The sequence below is a fragment of the Lepus europaeus genome, chromosome 4 (assembly GCF_033115175.1).
Source record: "Lepus europaeus isolate LE1 chromosome 4, mLepTim1.pri, whole genome shotgun sequence".
NCBI classification, from domain to species: Eukaryota; Metazoa; Chordata; class Mammalia; order Lagomorpha; family Leporidae; genus Lepus; species Lepus europaeus.
Window position 1 is genome coordinate 112,389,243 of NC_084830.1, and position 19,585 is coordinate 112,408,827.

At 53.2% G+C, this 19,585-nt stretch overlaps 1 protein-coding gene across 1 annotated transcript in view; it reads right to left on the reverse strand.

Moving 5' to 3' along the window:
* WWC1 (WW and C2 domain containing 1) overlaps positions 1–18,127 on the reverse strand; it is a 172,984-nt gene extending 154,857 nt beyond the window's left edge. The window contains exon 1 of the mRNA XM_062188715.1: positions 17,848–18,127. Coding sequence (XP_062044699.1) covers positions 17,848–17,966 — 119 coding nt within the window. The 5' untranslated portion in view covers positions 17,967–18,127. The remainder of the gene's footprint in view (positions 1–17,847) is intronic.
* Positions 18,128–19,585: the final 1,458 nt, after the last annotated feature.

Sequence of the window (19,585 nt, forward strand, 5' to 3'; positions counted from 1 at the left end):
AAGATAGAGAGAGAGAGAGAGAGAATGAATCTTCCATCTCTGGTTTATTCCCCAAAAGCTTGCAAGTGCTGGTGTTGGGCCAACTCAAAACCAGGGGGCTGGAATGACATCCTGGTCTTCCATTTGAGTGGCCGGAACTCAACTACTTGGGCCATCATCTGCTGCCTCCCAGGGTACACAGTAGCTGGATGCCAGAATCGGAAGTGGAGACAGTATTGGAATTCAGGCACATGGATTCGGGATGTGGGCCTCTCAAGAAGCACATTAATGGCAGACTCAAACGTCTGCCCCCATTTTTGAGTATTTAATATGAGCCTCACTTTGCACTAAGTGCTTTGAGATAATCCATGTTCCAGTCTCCCAATAATCCTCCAAAGAACACGGCAGCTTAGGATCATGAGCTCTCGGCCCAGACAAGCGAAGCTTGAGTCCTGGCCATGCCACTTGCCAGCTGTGTGACCTAGAACACTTGGCCTCTCTGTGCCTCTTCTTCTTCTCCTCTTTTTAAAAAGATTCATTAAGGAGCCAGGGCTGTGGCACAGTGGGGTAAAGTCATGGCCTGCAGCACCAGCATCTCATATGGGCACCAGTTAGAGTTACGGCTGCTCCACTTCTGATCCAGCTCTCCGCTATGGCCTAGGAAAGCAGCAGAGGATGGCCCAAATCCTTATACTATTTTTATAACATTCCACTATATTTGAAATTATATCAAAACAGAAATATGCCAAAATATGCATGGGAAAGATTTTTTTTTTTTTTTTTAAAGGCAGAGTTACAGAGACAGAGGGAAAGGCAGAGGCAGAGAAAGAGATCTTCTACCCGCAGGTTCACTCCCCAGATGGCCACAACGGCCAGGGCAGGGCCAGGCTGAAGCCAGGAGCCAGGAGCTTCTTCCTGGTCTCCCACATGAGTGTAGGGGCCCAAGCACTTGGGCTACCTTCCACTGCTTTCCCAAGCACACTGGCAAGGAACTGGATGGAAACCAGAGCAGCTGGGATTCAAATTGGCTCACATATGGGATGCTGGCACGGCAGGCAGCAGCTTTATCCGTCATACCACAGCGCCAGCCCCAGGAAAGACCTTTTCTTAAAAAAAAAAAAAAAAACAACACTCTTAAAAATACTACAGGTTGAATAAATCTATGCTTGGGACCAGAAGTGTTCCAGATTTCAGAATTTTCAGGATTTTGGAATATCTGCATATATATGATGTATCTTGGGGTGGGACCCATGTCTAAACATGAAACTCATTTATGTTGCATCCACACATAACACACACAGCCTGAAAGCAATTTTACACCATACTTTTACCACACCTGCGTTTTGACCATGACCTATCACATGGGGCAAGGGGTGGAATTTTCCACCTGGTATCGTCAGTGCTCAGCAAGTTTCGGGTTTTGCATTTTCAGATTACCCACATGAGGTAAGTACTACAAGTAACCTCATTTTATAGAGGAAGAAAGTCAAGCAAAGTCTGAGAGACAGAAACAAGAGCAGCGTCAAGAGGCTCTAATGGTACAGAAATTAACCCTCCGGACAGAAGAGGGGGTGGGGAGGTGGCCAGTACTCTGGGTTATAGGACACTGACCTGGATGCCAGCACAGGCAGAGGCATCTGAGTTGGTCTCTGTTTTCCACCAGGCCTCTGAAGAATACACAGGGAAGAAAGGAGGTGTCAGAGCTGGCCAAACAAGGGGTGGCAGAAGTTGGCTGCTAGCTGGGAGGACAAAGAGCCAGGATGGATGTTTCTGGAAACAGTGGTTGCCAGTGAGCAGTGGACCGGGTAGATGCAGAGCAGGTGATAGCAAGACCTACCTCTCACTGTGTACTATCCAGACCTTTTGAATCTGAGCCTCACGTATTACTGAGGTAGCTTATTGCATCCAGGTACCTTCTCACGGTAAAGGCAGAAAAGGTAAAGCAAACATAGGGGCTGGGTACTGGGGCACAGTGCATTAAGTCAATACTAGAGTGCTGTTTTGAGTCCCAGTTACTCCACGCCTCACATCCAGCTTCCTACCAATGTGCCCGGGAAGGCAGCAATTGATAGCTCAAGTACTTTGGTCCCTGCCACCCACAAGGGAGACCCAGGCTGAATTATTAGCTTTAGCTTGGTCCAGCCCCAGCTGTTACAGGCATTTGAAGAGTGAACCAGCAGACGGAATCACTTTCTCTCTGTCTACTTCCATCATTCTGCCTTCCAAATAAAAATAAAGTCTTAAAAAAAAAAGTTTCTGACTGAATCTTTATGACTTTATATTTTGAACTCCAGTGTCTATCAACTTACAAAACTAAGATGCACGACCCCCTTGATTTTCCTCATCAGTAATTATTGTTTATGTTTTTATGATTTGTTGTTAAGCCCATCTGGACTGATGTCTGTCTCCGTTCCCTGCTTACCTCCTTCCTCCCACTGTTCCCACCTGCAGACATAGGTAACGGCACCCCTGGGATGCAAACCCCCCCCTCCCCCGCAACGTGCAGTCTCCGTGGAAGCAGCCCAGGCACAGCCAGAAGCACCTCCCGCTCAGCGACGTGTAGCCCGAGAGGAGCCACGGCAGAACAAACATCCTGAAGGATGTTCCACGGCGCAAGCAGGAATGCTGCAGACCGAGCCCAGAGGCTGTGCAGGCACCCAGGAGTCAAATGGGAACTCGGTTCTCACTCAGCCTTGCAAACCAAAGCAAGGAGCCTGAGCTCCCTGGAGCAGATGCAGGAGCAAAGATGGTGATCTGTGCTACAAACAGGGGCATGTGGTCAAGGACGCATTCCTGGGAGGGAAGCCGAGAATGGAATGCACTCAGATCGGAGCTCCCTCGCTCAGCTTACTGACAGAGGGACATCTGCTAACACGGGGCGGGCAGAGAGACCTGGCCCTCCAGACAGACCCTGGGCAAACACGAAGACGCTGCGGCAGAAGGAACAACAGGAGGGAAGGGCTGGCGGAAGGTACCAGGGCTCACTCAGGGGGGCTCTCCTAGAACCAGCGTGGCCTGACCTGCAGGATGGTGAAGGAGGCCATCTGGAGCTCATGTGACAGCTCTGCCACTTACTAGCTGTGCACCTGGGGGCAGATTTTCAACTCGCTAAGTCTTAGTTTCTGGAATGTCAGCCAGCAGAATGGAGATGGTAACAGTTCTCACCTCATCGGGGTGCTATGAGAATTAAAATGGATGATTCATTGAACGCACATATCCCAGAGCTTGGTACAATCTATAGTCCTGGTGCCAGTGCTGTGGTGCAATGGGTTAAGCTATTGCTTATGGCACTATCATCCCGTATCTGAGTGCTGGTTCAAACCACAGCTACTCAGCTTCCTAACCAGCTCCCTGCTAGTGCGCTTGGGAAGACAGCAAATGATGGCCCACATAGTAGGGCTCCTGCCACCCAAGTGGGAGTTCCTGGCTGCTGGCTTTATCCTGGCCCAGCCCGGGGTGTTTGGGCCATTTGTTTCAGCAGATGAAAGAGAGCCCCAGTCCCTGGGCTTTAAACTTCAAAGAAGCCTAGACCAATTCATTTAACAGCATCACTGCTACAGCAGGAACTTAATATTTTTTACATTAAGGCATAAAGGAGTCCAAATATCTTTGATACTTAATACACTGGGAAAGAAATAACAAGACAGGTATAGAAGAGAAGAAATAACCACACAGCCACACACTGGACATTCCCTTAAATATCTTCCTCTTCACCTCCTGCAACTATTGCTTTAACGATTCCTGGATCATCTGTTTTTCCAAGTAGAACTGCATAAATGTCAAGCATGAAGCTGATATCTGATATTCACATGGTACTTTCCCATAATCTCATTCAAACTGTGCAAGTGCTTGGGATGAAGGTGGAAATCTACCTACAGTGCTGACCCTCCAATCTGCCTGCACCCTGGAGTCAACTAGAGACTTTCCAGAAACCCCGTGTCGAGACCACACCCCAAAGGAATTGAACAACAATCTCTGGGTATGCACCAGGCTGGGGTATTTTTTCATAGTCCCCTTCGGTTGATCTAAAGATTCCAACAAGCAGAAGTTGGGAATCACTAACTGCTCCAAGGAAACCCTCTTATTCTTTGCAGTAGAAAAGAGATCAAGGGTCCCTACTCTTGTGCTACAGAACCATGGAGACAGGGCTCAGGAAGGCTAATGCTGCCACAACCAACGGCCAGAAACAGAACGCAAACCTTCTGATGGGGGGAACATTCTCTTCTGGCTTAGCTCGCTCCCACTGTGTGCCAGCCACAAAATGGAGATCTTGCTGCCTGAATACAGCGTCAGGTGTCATGGAGACAGGACAAGAGCAATGGGGAAGGCTTTTCAAAGCTTGATTTGTGGGGCTGGCATCGTGGCACAGTGGGTTAAGCCACATGCTGTGAGGCCAGCATCTCACATGAACACCAGCTCAAGTCCCAGCTGCTCTACCTCCAACCCAGCTTCCTGCTAACATGCTTGGGACAGCAGAAGACAGCCTGAGGGCCAGCAATCTGGAGCAGTAGGTAAAGCTGCCGCCTGCAGTGCCAGCATCCCATATGGGCGACGGTTCGAGTCCCGGCTGCTCCCCTTCCAATCCAGCTCTCTGCTATGGCCTGGGAAAGCAGAAGATGGCCCAAGACATTGGGCCCCTGCACCCATGTGGGAGACTCAGAAGAAGCTCCTGGCTCCTGGCTTCAGATCAGCCTAGCTCCAGACACTGCAGCCATTTGGGGAGTGAATCAGTGCATGGAAGACCCCTCTCTTTCTGCCTCTCTGTATCTCTTTCAAATAAATAAATAAATAAATCTTAAAATTAAAAAAAAAAAAAAAAAAGATGGTCTGTGTGCTTGGGTCCCTGCCACCCACATGGGAGATTCAAATGGAGCTTCAGGCTCCTGACTGTAGCCTGGCCCAGCCCTGGCCTTTGAAGCCATCTGGGGAGTGAACCAACAGATGGAAGATCAATCACTTTCTCTTTCTCTTTCTCTCTTCCTTTCAAATAAATACATAAATCTTTAACAACAAAACAAATACTTCATTTGTGAGCTGTATCCTGATGAAGAATATGCCAAGAATATGCCAAGTGACAGTGAGGGGCCTGGGGAAACAGGTGTGGCCATTCAGCTTGGCCAATAACATTTTGGGGATGGTACTAAAATGTTCATAAGCAAATGAAGACCACGCCAATCAGCTGCATATACCTGTGCTCAGAAGCTTCTGGAATCCTGGCCAGTTCCTGCCATTCAGCCACTAACAAAATACCTGAGGTCATTCTGCTGCAGACACTTGAGTGGGCAGCAGGTGACCCACAGGGCTTGTAACAGCACAGCCTGCTGAGCGCCACCCCCAGAGCTCCCGATTCAGCGGGTCAGCGTGGGACAGGAGGAGCATTTCTGACAAGTTCTCGAGGGAAGCAGATACACTGCTCCGGGAACTCACTGTGTGAACCACTGTACCAGGGTAAAACCTTGGAGAGCTTGGGGACCAGGAAAGTGGCTCAAAAAACAAGCCAGGGTCCTCCTTCGGCTCCTGGCAAATACCCGACTTATGTCAGGGATGGATATAAGCCACTGACACTAGTTTTTGAAACTCCTTGGGTTATTAAATGCCCCTTAATAACATGTCTAGCAAAAGCCATTGTTTACTGGGAAGAAGCTGATTCTCTCAAATGTGATCAGTTTGTGCAGGGAACATTTTTCTCTGGGAGAAACAAGAAGGTAAGAGGTGTATGTCCAAAAAAAAAAAAAAAACCTGGAGTTCAAAATACATGCATGGAGCAGGACTCTATAAAACATATAAAACAAAGCTATAAAGTAGACCGGGGAGGCTGGAATTGCTGCAGTTCATGGAGCCTGCCTCTAACAAGAGACCTCTCGTGTAAATCTTGCCAATCCCAGGAGGCAGGTGCTCATTTAGTCTGGTTTTGCCAATGAGGAAACAGAGGCTCACAAGGGTTTAAGTAACTTGACCAAGGTCACAGAATTAGCAAGTGACAGGAGCCAGCCACTGGGGGGGCAGTGGGCTAATTTGCCACTTGCCATCCCCAGGAATCCCATACTGGAAAGCCAACTGCATCCCAGCTGCTCTGATTCTGATCCAGCTTCCCCTTGGGAAGGCAGCAGAAGATGGCCCAAGTCCTCGGGCACCTGCCTTCCATGTGGGAGACCTGGATGGAGTTCCTGGCTCTTGGCTTTAGCTGGCTTAAATGGCTGTTATGGCCATTTGGAGAGTGAACCAGCAGATGGAAGATCATTCTCTCTGTCTCTGTCTCTCTCTGTCAATATGCCTTTCAAAAATATTAATAAATCTTAAAAAAAAAAAAAAAAGACTTGGCAAGTGACAAATGCATGCAAGACTCAAGTATCGTCAAGGGAGACAGCCATGGACAAGGTCTTCCTGGAGGGCTACTGTGGAGATCCATGTGGCGAGGAATTGGCCTCATCCCTACACCTCCTGGAGGTGAAGCAACAAAGGTTCCCCAGGGTCAAGGAGCCCAGAGACCCCTCCTGCGTGGGGCAGCTCGGCACCAGCGACCTGGCTCCATTCCCTGGAGGGTTTCCTCTGCTCATCCCAGAGAATCCTGCACACCCCAATTAAAGAGAAGTCCCTGCCGGCTTCTGGAATCCCCCCAACACCACATACCGCTCTGGGTGGACTGCACAAGACACGAGAAAATCTTGCAGAGTTTACCACCTCTCGGGCCTCAGTCAGCAAAGAACCACAACAGTGTGCTCCAAACCATCGGCAACAGAGGTGAAAGGTGCCCGCTCCTGGAACCACCTCCTCAACCCCTCTTAGCACAGCAGAGAGGACCAAGCCACCTCCCACTCTGGAGCCTCCTCATCTGTACAACACCGCTAGCGGAGTTCCCCTCCTGGCGCTGGAATAATTCAGAGTCCATCAGCAGTTCTCAAAGTGTGAGCCGTGGACCAGCAGGGTGACCTGGGCACCTGTGAGAAACGTACACCCATAGGCCCAAACTCCAGGTGTCTAGCAAGCTCTCCAGGGGATTCTGCTGCTCCCCTAGGTCTGACAACCATTGCTCTAGAATGTAAGCTCCACAAGGACTCTTGTCGGTATCAGCACTGCCAGGACAGCGCATGGCATCCCACAGGCACGCCATCCAATAAATAAATGTCAAATGACGGACTGACGCGGGACAGGAAGCAAACTGAGGTTCAGAGAGCAGACCCATGAAGCTGCACCTCTTGCTAATCCGTAGTAAATTCCATGAGCTGCCGATAGTGTGTTATCTCGCCCCATTGCACTCCCAGCCCCTAGCCCAGCTCACCAAGTGGGGCTCTTGGTTAACACCCTGCTGAGGGCACAAAGGTTCTTTGGCTCCAAATCTAGGTTCACACCACCACCGTCAACAGGTGTCAGAGTGAAGCCTGCTCCTCCATCTTCCTAAGACAGGGCAAAGAGCTCGAGACACCAGCAAGCTCCTGGTCATATAGCAGTTGCTCTGCGTAACTACCAGCCAGGCTCCCTCTCCTCAGTGCACAGCCCACTGCGGCAGGGACTTTGCACCAGTCCTCGGCACGGGCATCTGCACGCGGGCACACTCCATAAATACCTGCTGAGTGAGTGTCCAGCCCCAGCCAGGTGGAACGTGATAAATACCGTTGCCTACTGCACCTCCACCGCACCACCCTCAGCAGATTCTCCACCAGCTCAGGAAAACACCGGGGGAAGTCAAGCCCAGTGCTGTCAATGCAGGCACAAACACCAGAGACTTCCTCTTCCCCCATCAGGCTTTTCAGCTCTGCCATGACAATTGCAAGTCATTACCCAGGCTCCACACACAGCCCCGTGGCAGCTTCCTGACTAGAGAGGCTTCACGCCAGAAATTCCAAAGAAGGGCTTGCCTCTGATAAGACTGGGGGGAGGGGCAGTTTATTGATTCGCTTATATAATGAGTGCCACCAAGCTGGTTTGCAAGCTCTACCATCACTGTGGCCCATCAGGAAGAAACTTGAGTTGGCAAGGAAGAAATCAGCATTTTAGTTCACCTACCAGTGCCCAAGAAGGCAAGTTAACCTAGCTAGTGACAGCTCCCAGTGGAATGCACCCTGCGCTCAGACTTTCCACCCATGGTGTCCGCTCATCCTCTCCCAGCCCTCAGGGGTAGGGAGGTCCTCCTCATACCTGTTTTATAGCCATGGACAAAGAACTGGTTCAAGGTCAGTCATTGCACCTCGTTTACTCCATGTCCTCTGGGGATCTTTATGGCTGCTGCAGGGAACAGCGTGGTATGTACAGCCCAGGCTGGGCTGGAACCACACACACACTGCACTCTGCAGCAAACAGAGTCTCCCGCAGTTAAAGAGGTCCCTCTTCTACTTCCCCTTCCTTCTCTCCCTTCCTCTCTCCGACTCACAGAAAATGCAGCAGCACCAAGAGTCAGGCTTCAAAATCAGATCTACATTCAGATTCCAACTCTGATCCTTTCTACATGTGACCTTGAGCTTGTCACCTCATGTCTCCCAGCCTGTTTCTCCATTTGCAAAATGCCAGAAGGATCCAATGAGCAAGTGCTTGGAGTATGACACACCGGGTCAATCCCATGACAGACAACCATCAACAGTCACCATCATTAGCACCAGATGCCAGTTCACTGTTGTGATACAAAGACCAACAGCACTCTTCTAAGAAATTCCTAGGAGGCTGGCATTGTGGTGGATCGGATTAAGCTGCCACCTGAGACACCAGCACCTCTGGTGAGCTGCTCCATTTCCCAACCAACTCCCCGCTGGGGTGCTCGGGAGGGCAGCACAGAATGGCCAGAGTTCCCAGGCCCCCCGCTACATAGGTGAGAGACCTGGATGGAGTTTTGGGCTCCTGGCTTTGGCCTGGCCTAGTCCTGGCTGTTGTAGCCATCTGGGGAGTGAACCGATGGATGGAAGATCTCTCTCTCTCTCTCTGTGTCTCTCCCTCCTCCTAACTCTGATTTTCAAATATATTAAAAAAAAAAAAAATTCTAGAAGAAATTCCTGAACTACAAAGGGAAAGACTCACAGAGCCCTCGCTCTCCAAGAAAAGCCAGACAAGATGCAGGATCGCAAGGCAGTTCCAGGGTCCTCTCACCCTAGCAGCCACCCTACGCCTCTCTCCTGACATCTGATCCTCCCAAGTCAGTTACCAGTCACCAGATCCCAGCAAGGAACAGCCATTGAGCAGGGAGGAAGCCAGCAGGGGGAGGGGGCTGCTGTCCAAAGGAGGTCTGGGTGACAGCAGGCAGCCGACCGGGGGAACGTCGGCAGCTGCCATTGGCCTGGTGTCTTCACTGCCAAAGCGTGATGAGTGGAGCCAGTGGGAAAAAAAAAAAAAAAACACCAACAAAGGTGTCCCTAATCTTGATGTAGCTTCATTTTTTTTTTTTTTTTCCTGGCTGACCATTGAGTGAGAACTTAAGCCTCAGTCCCTATTCTTTGGCAGACATTTGAAACTGAAAGATCCCATTTCTTCCCAACAGCAGCAAGGGATGCGATGGGTGGATGAACTGAAGGCAATTCAGGGCTGGGGAGTGGGCCTGTGACCCAGCCCGCTCCCCCCCCCCGCCAGCCTCTCTGATGCACCCCTCTTCCCTGCCCAGCATCCTTACAGAATGGGTCTCATCCTCACCCACCCCCGGCCCCACTGCTTGGGCAAGGGGTTTTCTGATCAGGAGCTGGAGGCTGAATGGCTGCTGGCGAGGGGAGAAATAACAAAACGCTGCTGTATCCAGTTTCTTCATGGGCTAACCTCAGGAACAGGGGCTCCGAGCAGCCGAGCAGCACCTTTGCAGCCGGCTGGCCCTTTCTCCACCAAAAGAGAGGCAGGGCAGGAGAGTTTCACGCAAACGCAATGCGATCCAGCCCTCGGTCTACAGCAAGAAAGCACTTTCCCCCACAAAGGAGGACACTGAAGCCACTTCTCCAGGGGCAGTGGATTCTTCTGCAGCTGGGGACTGCAGATCCTCACTGCCTGCAGCTAGCTGTGGCCAGCGAGAGGACCTGACCCTCAGCGTGGCACTAGGCATGCACCCCTCTGCAAATGCCACCAACACCTACGCTGGCCACCGGCAACTCTGGCTTATTCTAGCCTTGTCTCGCCTTACCTGCACCTCAGCTCGGCGTGCCAACCTTCCCGGTAACTAAGGCAACCTGATTCTCTTCCCTTCAAAAGGGCAGTGTTTCACAGCTACCTGGGACCCCAGGGAATTGGAAAAATCAGGTCAGTTTGGCTAAGCCCTGTCCCCAGAAAAGGGAGGGATGGTGACAGAGAGAAGCTGCCATGGCTGCTCATCCCTGGCTAGCTTTTGGGAGCATGTACCCAAGCGACTTGGAAATGACTTTGAACTCTGCACAGACTTCATCTTTCAAAGAGTTTCTCTGCCTTTGTCTCTCTGCTCTCATCCCCAGAGTCCTGGTTAGCAGGCTGTGCCCAGAGGGAGAGCTTCCGCGAAATGGTTTCCTAAGCTGCCATGCAGATCTCACTGGCTTCTCCAGTTAGGGCCCCTTAGCAACATCTCTGTGAGATCCATATCAGGTGCAGTCATTTTAAGAATAAATGGTAGGAGTGGTCCTCGTGGTGCAATAGGTTACACCTACGTTTAGGATGCCGTCATCCTGTATCAGAGTGGGGCTTCAAGTCCTGGCTGCTCCCCTTCAGATCCAGCTTCCTGCTAATGTGCCTGGGAGGTAGAGGAAGATGGTCCAAATATTTGAGAATACATGAGAAACACAGATGGCTTCAGCCTGGCCCTTGCTGCTGCAGTCATTTGGGGAATGAAACAGCAGATGGAAGATTGATCTCTCTCCTGAAGGAAGATTGATACCTGTGTGTGTGTGTGTGTGTCATTCTGCCTTTCAAATTTAAAAAATAAATCAATAAATGGGAACACTTGAGACCAACTTGCCAATATGGCACTCTGGGGCCCTGAAATGGATTAAAAAGTCAGGGCAGAGCCCCCAACAAGCAGCAGCTAGCAAGAGTGTGCCTTCAGCAGTTCGGCTTATCTACAGCCACGCTACCCTGAACGTGCCCGATCTCATGTGATCTCAGAAGCTAAGCCGGGTCAAGCCTGGTTAGTGCTCGGATGCGAGGAGTTCGGCTAGCTAGGCTTCTGTCCTGGTTCCATCACCTGCCAATGACCCTGAACCAGTTACTTCAGAGTCTCCCTTTATTCATCTGAAGATGGAAGAGTATCAATACTCACCTCCGTGGTTATTGAAAGAGATCATATTATAAAATGATAGCTCGAGAAACAGTCTAAACATTTGATGTGTTACCATTTATTATTTTATCCATCTGTGGGTTCCTATGTCTCTTCTTTCTCCCTCTTATCTACACTAGTGCTTCTTACTCTCAATACCTTTTCCTTTTCTTTGTTTGAAAGTCAGAGTTACAGAGGGAGGGAGGGACGGAGACAGAGATATCTTCTATGCTCTGGTTCATCCCCCAAAATGGCCGGAATAGCTAGAGCTGGGCCAGGCAGAACCCAGGAGCTCAGAACTCCATCTGGATCTCCCATGTGGGTGGTAGGGACCCAAGCACTTGGGCCATCTTCTGCTGCTTTCCCAGGTGCATTAGCAGAGAGCTGGATCAGATGTGAGGCAGCTGAGACTCGATCTGGTGCCCATAAGGGAAGCCAGCATCACGGGTGGCAACTTAACCCACTGTACCACAATACCAAGTCACTTAATTTCTTCCTTAATAACTGACACAAGATGTTCCCAGGCATGGCCAAAGCCCATGGAATGTATGGATCATAAGCTCAAGTTGTGGATGAGAAGAAATACCCTCTAACAACCTGACTACAGGTAGAGTATTACAGGTATATAGGGAATAGTGAATCACTATGAGCAGAAGTAGACAGAGAAGACAGACTGTGGGCAAATTTTCTGGCAGACTGGTTCTAACTCCAGCTTAAGAAATTATACTAGAGTATACGAGGCTGGTGCCATGGCACAGAGGGTAAAGCCTCCGCCTGCAGCACTGCATCCCACAAGGGTGCCAGTTCAAGTCCCAGCTGCTCCACTTGTGATCCAACTCCCTGCTAATGGCCAGCAGAGGATGACCCAAGTGCTTGGGACCCTGCACTGATGTGGGAGACTCAGAAGAAGCTCCTGGCACCTGGCTTCGGATCAGCCCAGTTCTAGCCATTGCAACACTTGGGGAGTGAACCAGCAGATCAAAGACTCTCATGTGCTCTCTCTCTCAACTCTGCCTTTGAAATAAATAAATAAATCTTAAAAAAGAAAAGAAAAAAGAAAGTACACTAAAATATAAGTGGGTAGAAAGTGACAGTCTGACAATAACCCTAAATCCATTTTAATCAATTACAGAGTAGCAATTCCCTAGGCATCACTGGTACTTTGACCATTCAACATATAGGAAATTCCTATGATGTGACTCACCCATGACTGAGACACCATGAATGAAACTTCCTGGTCTACACAGTCAAAAGGATTTGAGTAACTGAGCCACAAGCATAAAACAGGCCCCAACCATCACCGCGGAGGAGAGAACTGGATCTGATGTGAAGGAAAAGCAAGATGTACACTTTCCATGAGAAAGAGAGGACAGGAGACCTTGACTAGACTAAGATTGCCATTTATCCGCTTTGTGACCTTGGCCAAGTCACCTGTGTCTGTGTCCGAGTTTTGTAAGGATCAAGAGGTCGGGTTTCCAGGACCAGAAAGGCCATTCGAACGGCAAGGCTGGGTGGAGACAGCCTGCACTTGACCTGGGCTCCTGCAGGAACTCTGCAGCACAAGGTAAAGGCAGCGGCGCTCCTAAGCACCCCCTTGCGTGGTTTTAGCACCCCCCCTCACTGTAGCTTATTGTATGTTCTTGATCACCCTCGGTGGTTTATGTGTGTCTCCTCACCGGAGGTGCAGGAAGAACGTGTAACTTTCCAAAGTGACTCAGGCAGCAAACGGCACAGCCAGGATGCCAGGATCCGCAGGCTTACCCTCTTTCAATGACCCACACCTGCCCTCTGTCTGACCACGGCCTGGCCACACTCGAGTGGTCACAGGTAAGTGAAACAGTGCCAGTCCCATCCATCTCCCAAGGCCAAATTCCTCAGGCAATGGAGCAGAGGTCCTGATCCAGCAACTAACTCAGCGGGAAGCTGAATGGTGCAAGTGGTTAGAAATGTGGGCACCAGAACTGGCCTAGCAGGCACTCCCCGCTCAGCTTCACAACAGTTGAGTGGCTTCACCAAACTTAGCCTCCCTGAGCCTCAGGTAATCCAGACAGATCAATGCACCTGCTCCCGGGGTTGCTGGGAGGATTTAGAGTAACTCTCAAGAAGCTCGTGGTAGGCGGCCTGAGCACAGGAAGCGCTGGGCAGCACCTGCGACCGCAACCAAGCAGTTTCCAGGCTCATCTGTGGCAGGAGTTAGCATCCTGATGAGAGCCCAGAAATCAGGAGCAAACACCTTGGCTTAAGGCTTTTGAGAGTTCTGAACCTCTCTGAGTCCCCTACGTGTCTGTAACCTGGAGGAGGTCAGGATCTTTTGATTGCTGTAGACCTAACTTCTCAGACTACAAATGACCTCACAAAGACCAGGGGGAGCCCAGGTGCCTCCTCACGTGGCGTCTCACAGACTCTAACCACCTGGGGCTCCAGCACCCATCACACACACCTGCAGTGCACCCGCGGTCCCCAGGTAGTCCTCATTAGATGTGATCACAAAGGACAGGGCAGCGGGAATCAGATTTGAGGAACTTCCTCCCGAAGGGCCACTCCCAGTGATGCATTCTTCCTCCAACCACCGGCATGTGTGCTTGTGCGTGCCAGGAAGGCAAACTCCCGGGGAACGTCGGCCCTTTGCTGGGAGGGCTCATGACACCGCAGTGCCTCTGCAAAGCGAGCCCAGCTCCAAAGGAGCCCTAACACCGATGGGCAGCACCTGATTGCCCAACGACCTGGTACCTTCCCGGACCGGCCTGGACTCGGGGAAGCGCCTGAGCGCCGCCAGAGCCTTTGGCCCAGTGGGCAGGGCCCGAGCTGCCCGCTGGACCCCTTGTGGTTGTTGGGACAACGGTGCTCAGGAATTTCGGCCTCCCAGTCTTGCCCAGGGTGGGAAGGGGACAGAATTGGCAGCGCTGGCTGCCCGGCGGCTCTTCCACCCCCCTGGTGAAAGGGTAAGCTGAAAACTGGATTCCCTACCCCCAGCAGCTCCACGCTGCCGCCACACAAAACAGCTCAGCCCCAGAGCGAGGAATGTGCCAAGACATTCTTTACGGCTGGTAACCGGAGACGCTACTTGTCCTCGGTGGCTAAGAAATCACTTTTCAGACTGAAGAGCCATTCGATGGGCTTGTTTGAAATTCAGGGGAATGGGTGGACGTCTCCATGATGCAGGTAAGAATAAAGCCAAGGCAAACAGACACACTGTAAGGAATGGGCTTTTTGATTAATTTTTTTCTTTTTATCTCACTACATTAGCCAGTTGCAGAGATGTAACTGCCCTGGCAGAATTTTTCTCCCTGCCCTAGGGGGCCCGAGGAGAAGCTGGGCTCTTTTTAGCTCTGTTAAGTTTCTTCCTCTCAACTCACTCCCATCTCCCCTCATCAAGTCAAGAGGGGCCCGGAGATGCCAAGGGTCTGAAACCCTACCTGAGAGTGCACATAGTCAATTTCTCTTCCCTCGGCAAGGCGCACTCAAATCTCAGAGAAGCCTGGCCCCAGGCCACACATGCAGGACTGAAAGAGAAATTCCCAGCAGGCAGTGCGGAGGTAGATGCTGCAGAGGTCCATGTGGACAGTCTCTGCTCAGCTCTTTCCCAGAACTTTCAAAGTGACCCCCAGGGTTACCCTCAGGCCTCAAGCTCTGGACGTACACTGCCCAGTGTGGGTGGGGTAACCAGGAGGGACAGTAAAGCCGTAGAAACCAGACACTTCGAAGGTGAAGACGGTGAACAACTCACTGCTTACTAATTTGCCTAAAAACAATGGCTGGGCAGGCCTGGTGCTGGGGCCTTGAGCAGGCCACGCCATCCAACCAACATAGTGGCACGGGCTAGTTTCTCCTCCGGTATTTCTCAAGGCTTCCCTCTATTTCTGGCAATGAGCATTACCAGGTTTCTGTTTGCAAAAGGGACACTAAAAATCCCAAAGTGAGTTGATCCACAATCAAGCATTAAGAAAGCAACAGCTGGGAACGGTGTTATGGGAAGGGGGGTTGAGCTGCCACCGGCAACGCAGGCTTCCCAAACGGGTGCCAGTTCGAGACCAGCTGCTCCACTGCCGCGCCAGCTCTCCGCTCATGCGCCTGGGAAAAGCAGCGCAAGATGGCCCCAGTGCTTGGGCCCCTGCACCCATGTGGGAGATCTGAAAGAAACTCCAGGCTCCTGGTTTTGGTCTGGCATGGCCCTGGCCATTGCAGCCATTTGGGAAGTGAACCACCGAGTGGAAGATCTCTGTCTGTTTCTCTCTTTAACTCTGCCTTCCAAATAAATGTCTTAAAGAAATCAAGGGGCTGGTGCTATGGCATAGTGGGCTAAGCCTCCGCCTGCAAGCATCAGCATCCCATATGGCCACCAGTTCATGTGCTCCTCTTCCGATCCAGCTCTCTGCTATGGCCTGGGAATGCAGCCAAAGATGGCCAAAGTGCTTGGGCCCCTGTATCCATGTGAGAGACTTGGAAAGAACTCCTGGCTCCTGGCTTCGGATCAGCCCAGGTCTGGCCATTGTGGCCATTCAGGGAGTGAACCAGCGGAACGAAGACCTCTGTCTCTCGCTCTGTAACTCTACCTCTCAAATAAATAAATAATTTTAAATAAAAATCGAGAAAGCAACAGCTCAGGTGAATCTAACAAAAAACCAGGAAGGTGGTCCTGTAATACTACAGTGTGGGAGACCATGTCCTAGCCAGGTGGTTCTTCATGAAGCCACACGCCCACTCTCTCTGCAGTGTGAACATACCTTTCCCTGATCCCTGGCCCTCACTGAGCCACAGGAAGTCCCCAGATACATCGTTGTCAGTGCTGGAGGGGCTGGCCTGGCCCTCCCACGTGCTAACAGCACTCAGGCCTCAGGAGGAAAACATGTAAGCCTGAACCTGTGTCTGCTCTAAGGGTAAGATAAGGTCACCACCACAATAAAGGAGGCTTGGTGGCAAGTGACCTGAGCAGCGTGTGGAAGACATGGATCAGGTCAGGCCTGGAGAGGAGCGCTCCAGAGGCAGAGCAGCCACGCTGGTGCCACGACCGGAACACTCGAGCAGACCATACTTCTGGCCTACAACTTTTCCCTGGTGCTTAAAAGTTGGGGGCGGGTGTCATGGAGACAACTGCAACCCATACTGGGGTGCCTGGTTCTGAGCCCATCTCCTCTGTTTCTAATCCAGCTTCTGCCATTGCATCGTGGCAGGCAGCAGCAGATGACGGCTCAAGTACTTGGGTCCCTGCCACCCACGGGGGAGAACGGGATGGAGTTTCCGGCTCCCGGCTTCGGACTGGCCCAGCCTTGGCTGTTGCAGTTCTTTGAGGAGTGAACAGCAAATAGAAGCTCCTCTACCTCCCTCCACTCTGCTCCCCCCTCCCACCACTCTGCCTTTCAAATGAATAAATCTTGAATTTAGGAAAATGTCAATGGAAATGGGCTTCCGATCGGTCACCTCCGACAACAGTCCCACTATGACCCATTGCCGTCTAGCAAAGCATCCACATGACAGAGAGACACGGAGGTGCAGAGGCTAAAGCAGCATGCTTTCCAGATTACATCGGTGAGACATTTGGCCTGGTGCTGAGCAGTGTGGGCACCCAGAAATCGCTGAGGGAACAAATGAATGGACACAAACACTCACAGAAACCACTGGGTCTCTCAACTCTCATCCTCTGCCTCCTTTCCCGGTTTCACCCACACGGTGCTCTATACCCCATCCTGGTCCTCTACGACACCCTGTCCCCATCCCAACATCCCAAGATGAAGGGCCCCAAAAATGTGCCTCAATTCCTTCCAGGGACCCGAACCCCACGGCCAGAGACCAGGTGAACATCCCACATTCCCGAGATCCTCTGACCTCAGGCCGTGTCAGCAAAGGACAACTCAGAGACCCGGCGCTGGTGTGGTGCCCCCTCCGTGGGCCATATATGGGGAGGGCGTGTACGCGCCAAGCAGGGAACCCCGGGAGAAAGTCTGGGGGACTCAGAGCCACTTCTCACTGCCCCTGTCTCAGCAACGCCACCTCCTGCTCCGGCCGGCCTGGTACCCACCAAGGTCAGGACAGCTGCTGCAGGGCCGGAGAAACCTCCCCTGCGCGGACTCAGGGAGGAGACAGAGGCGTGGGCAGGGCTCAGGGAAGGCCTCTCACCTCCTTCTGCATCCTAACAGCTTCCAAGTTGCTGAGATTCCTGGAGAACCAGTCTCCCTCACCTGCCCTCCCCCGCGCCTTCCTCTCGCTCTACCCTGGGCCTCCGGAGCTCCGGGACGGGCTCCGGTGCTCAGATCCAGCGCCTCCGAGGCACCTGTCAAAAGGCGTACTCCAACCTGCCTGCTCCTCGCCGAGTGCCTAGCCCTTCGCAGTATCCTGGATCCCCACCGTCCCACCCCACCCCCCGTCCCCCCAACCCCCAAAGCTGGGGACGACCCTGCTTCCATGGGCGAGGTCGCTACCTCCTCCCCGAACGGACCTCTCTTCCTAAAAGGGGCGGTGGGCGGGGCTACAGCTTAAGGTCAAAACTCTGGGCAGGTGCAGCTGGGGCCTAAGTCCTCCCTCGGGGGATCGCGGTGGGGGCAAGAACCGCACTCGGGAGCGGTGGGGGTGGGGACAAGCTGCAGAAAGCGCAAAGAGACACGCAGAGTCTCCCCGCCCGGTGGCCCCAAGGGCAGGTGAGGGCCCCGCGGGCGTGGGGGAGGGCGGGGGCTGCCTGGGGGTCCTACCTGTCCCGCGGGTCGATCCAGCTGGTGGTGCGGTTCGTGTGGTCTATGTAGTAGACCTTGCCGTCGAAGTCGCGCGCCTCCTCCCAGCCCTCCGGCAGGGGCAACTCCGGCCGGGGCATCTTCCCGAGCGCGGCCCGCTCTCCCCCATGCAGCTCCCCGGCCGCCGCGGGGGGCTCAACGGCTCCAGCCGGCTGCTTTCAGCCCGGGCGGCCGCCGAGGCACCATGATCAGGGGGGTAGCTCCCGCGGGTTGGGGGGGCCCTACTGGGGGCCGGCCGGGGTGGCGCCGCTGTCCATGCGGCCCTGCGGCCACGGCCCGGCGCCGCCCGCCTCTCACGCTGCCATGTGCGCCCGCAGCGGCGCGGTGCGGGCCCGGGTGCGCGCCCAGCCGGCCGGGCAGAGCGAGCCGAACGCTGCCGCCGCCGCCGCCGCCTGCCCTCCTCCGCCGCGCGCTGCGCTGCGCCCTCCACGCCGCCGCCGCCGCCGCCTCCTCCCCCCAAGCCGGGCGCCGAGCCTCCTCTCTGCTCCGCCGCTCCGAGCTCTCTCACTTTGCGACTTCTGCCTCCGCCAGGTGCGGCTCGGCCGGTGCAGGTAACTGCGCTGCCCCGGAAACAGGAGGCGGAGCCCCGGGCGCCGGGGTTCCCGGGTCTCCTCCCTTCGCCAGCGCCACGAGGGCGGGTCCTAGGGCGGGAGACGCGCCCCCTCGTGGGACAGTCCGAACCGCCGGCCACCCCTTACGCCGCGCCTGCAGAGGGAAAGGCAGGCCGCCCCTTACCTGGGTCCCACACCCAGACCGGAGCCCTGGAGGCTGAGGCCAAGACCCGCTGTGCCCGCTTCCCCGCGCTGCTGGCTCTCGGCGCCCGAGTGTCCAGGCTCCGGGCACCTCAAGCGCCAGATCTGAAAATCTCCTTGCTTCTCTGCGGTGCAGCATCAAACGTCGGGCAAGAAGCGGTTAAATGGAAACATTCTTGCAAACGGGGAACAGAAGTTTTGCAGGATCTCTGGGCCCTTCCCCCAACACAGGCACCATCTGTCTCCCTCTTACTCAGTTCTCCCCACGGTGTTTCGCGCCCCCTGCAGTCCCTGCGTTTCCAAGTGGAGCCGGCACTTCATAAGGTCTCTAAAATTAGGAGTGCCACGCATCCGCTTCCCTGAGGAGGCTTCCAGCGCGCGCGGGGGCAGCGCTGTGTGCAAGGAATAGCACTGATGTTGTGGGGAGCGCCGCTGAGAACCTACAGGTGTGAGGGCTTTGCCATTATACACGCGGCAGCGAAGTTAGGGATCTGGGGGAAGGCAGGTTGTGAAAACGAAGACCGAAAGCAAAGCAAAATCCCGTCTAGAAAAAAAAAAAAATGCAAGAGAAGCCATCAGGCACACGGTGTTTCTTGGGAAGTTAAAAAATACTGAATTAAACACACCAGGCGTTCAGCATCAGCTGGCTGTGAACTCGCACAGCCCTACTCCTGTCTGTTTAACCCCTTTGCTGCCCTGGGCCTTCGGTGGGGCTGGAGGCATGAGGAGCCTCATGGAGGGGCCAGAGTGTGCTGAGCAGGGAAGGGAGGGGATGAAGCCTTCACGGAGTTAACTGCTCCCCTAAGGCCAGGACGAGGGACTCAGCCTTTGGCCCTTCCTTCATTCCACAAATGCCAGGCACCAAAGTCCAGGCACCTGTCTGGGCTGGTCCCAACCCTCAGAAGTAGGAGTTCCCCATTCCTTTATGGGAATTTCCCACAGCCTGA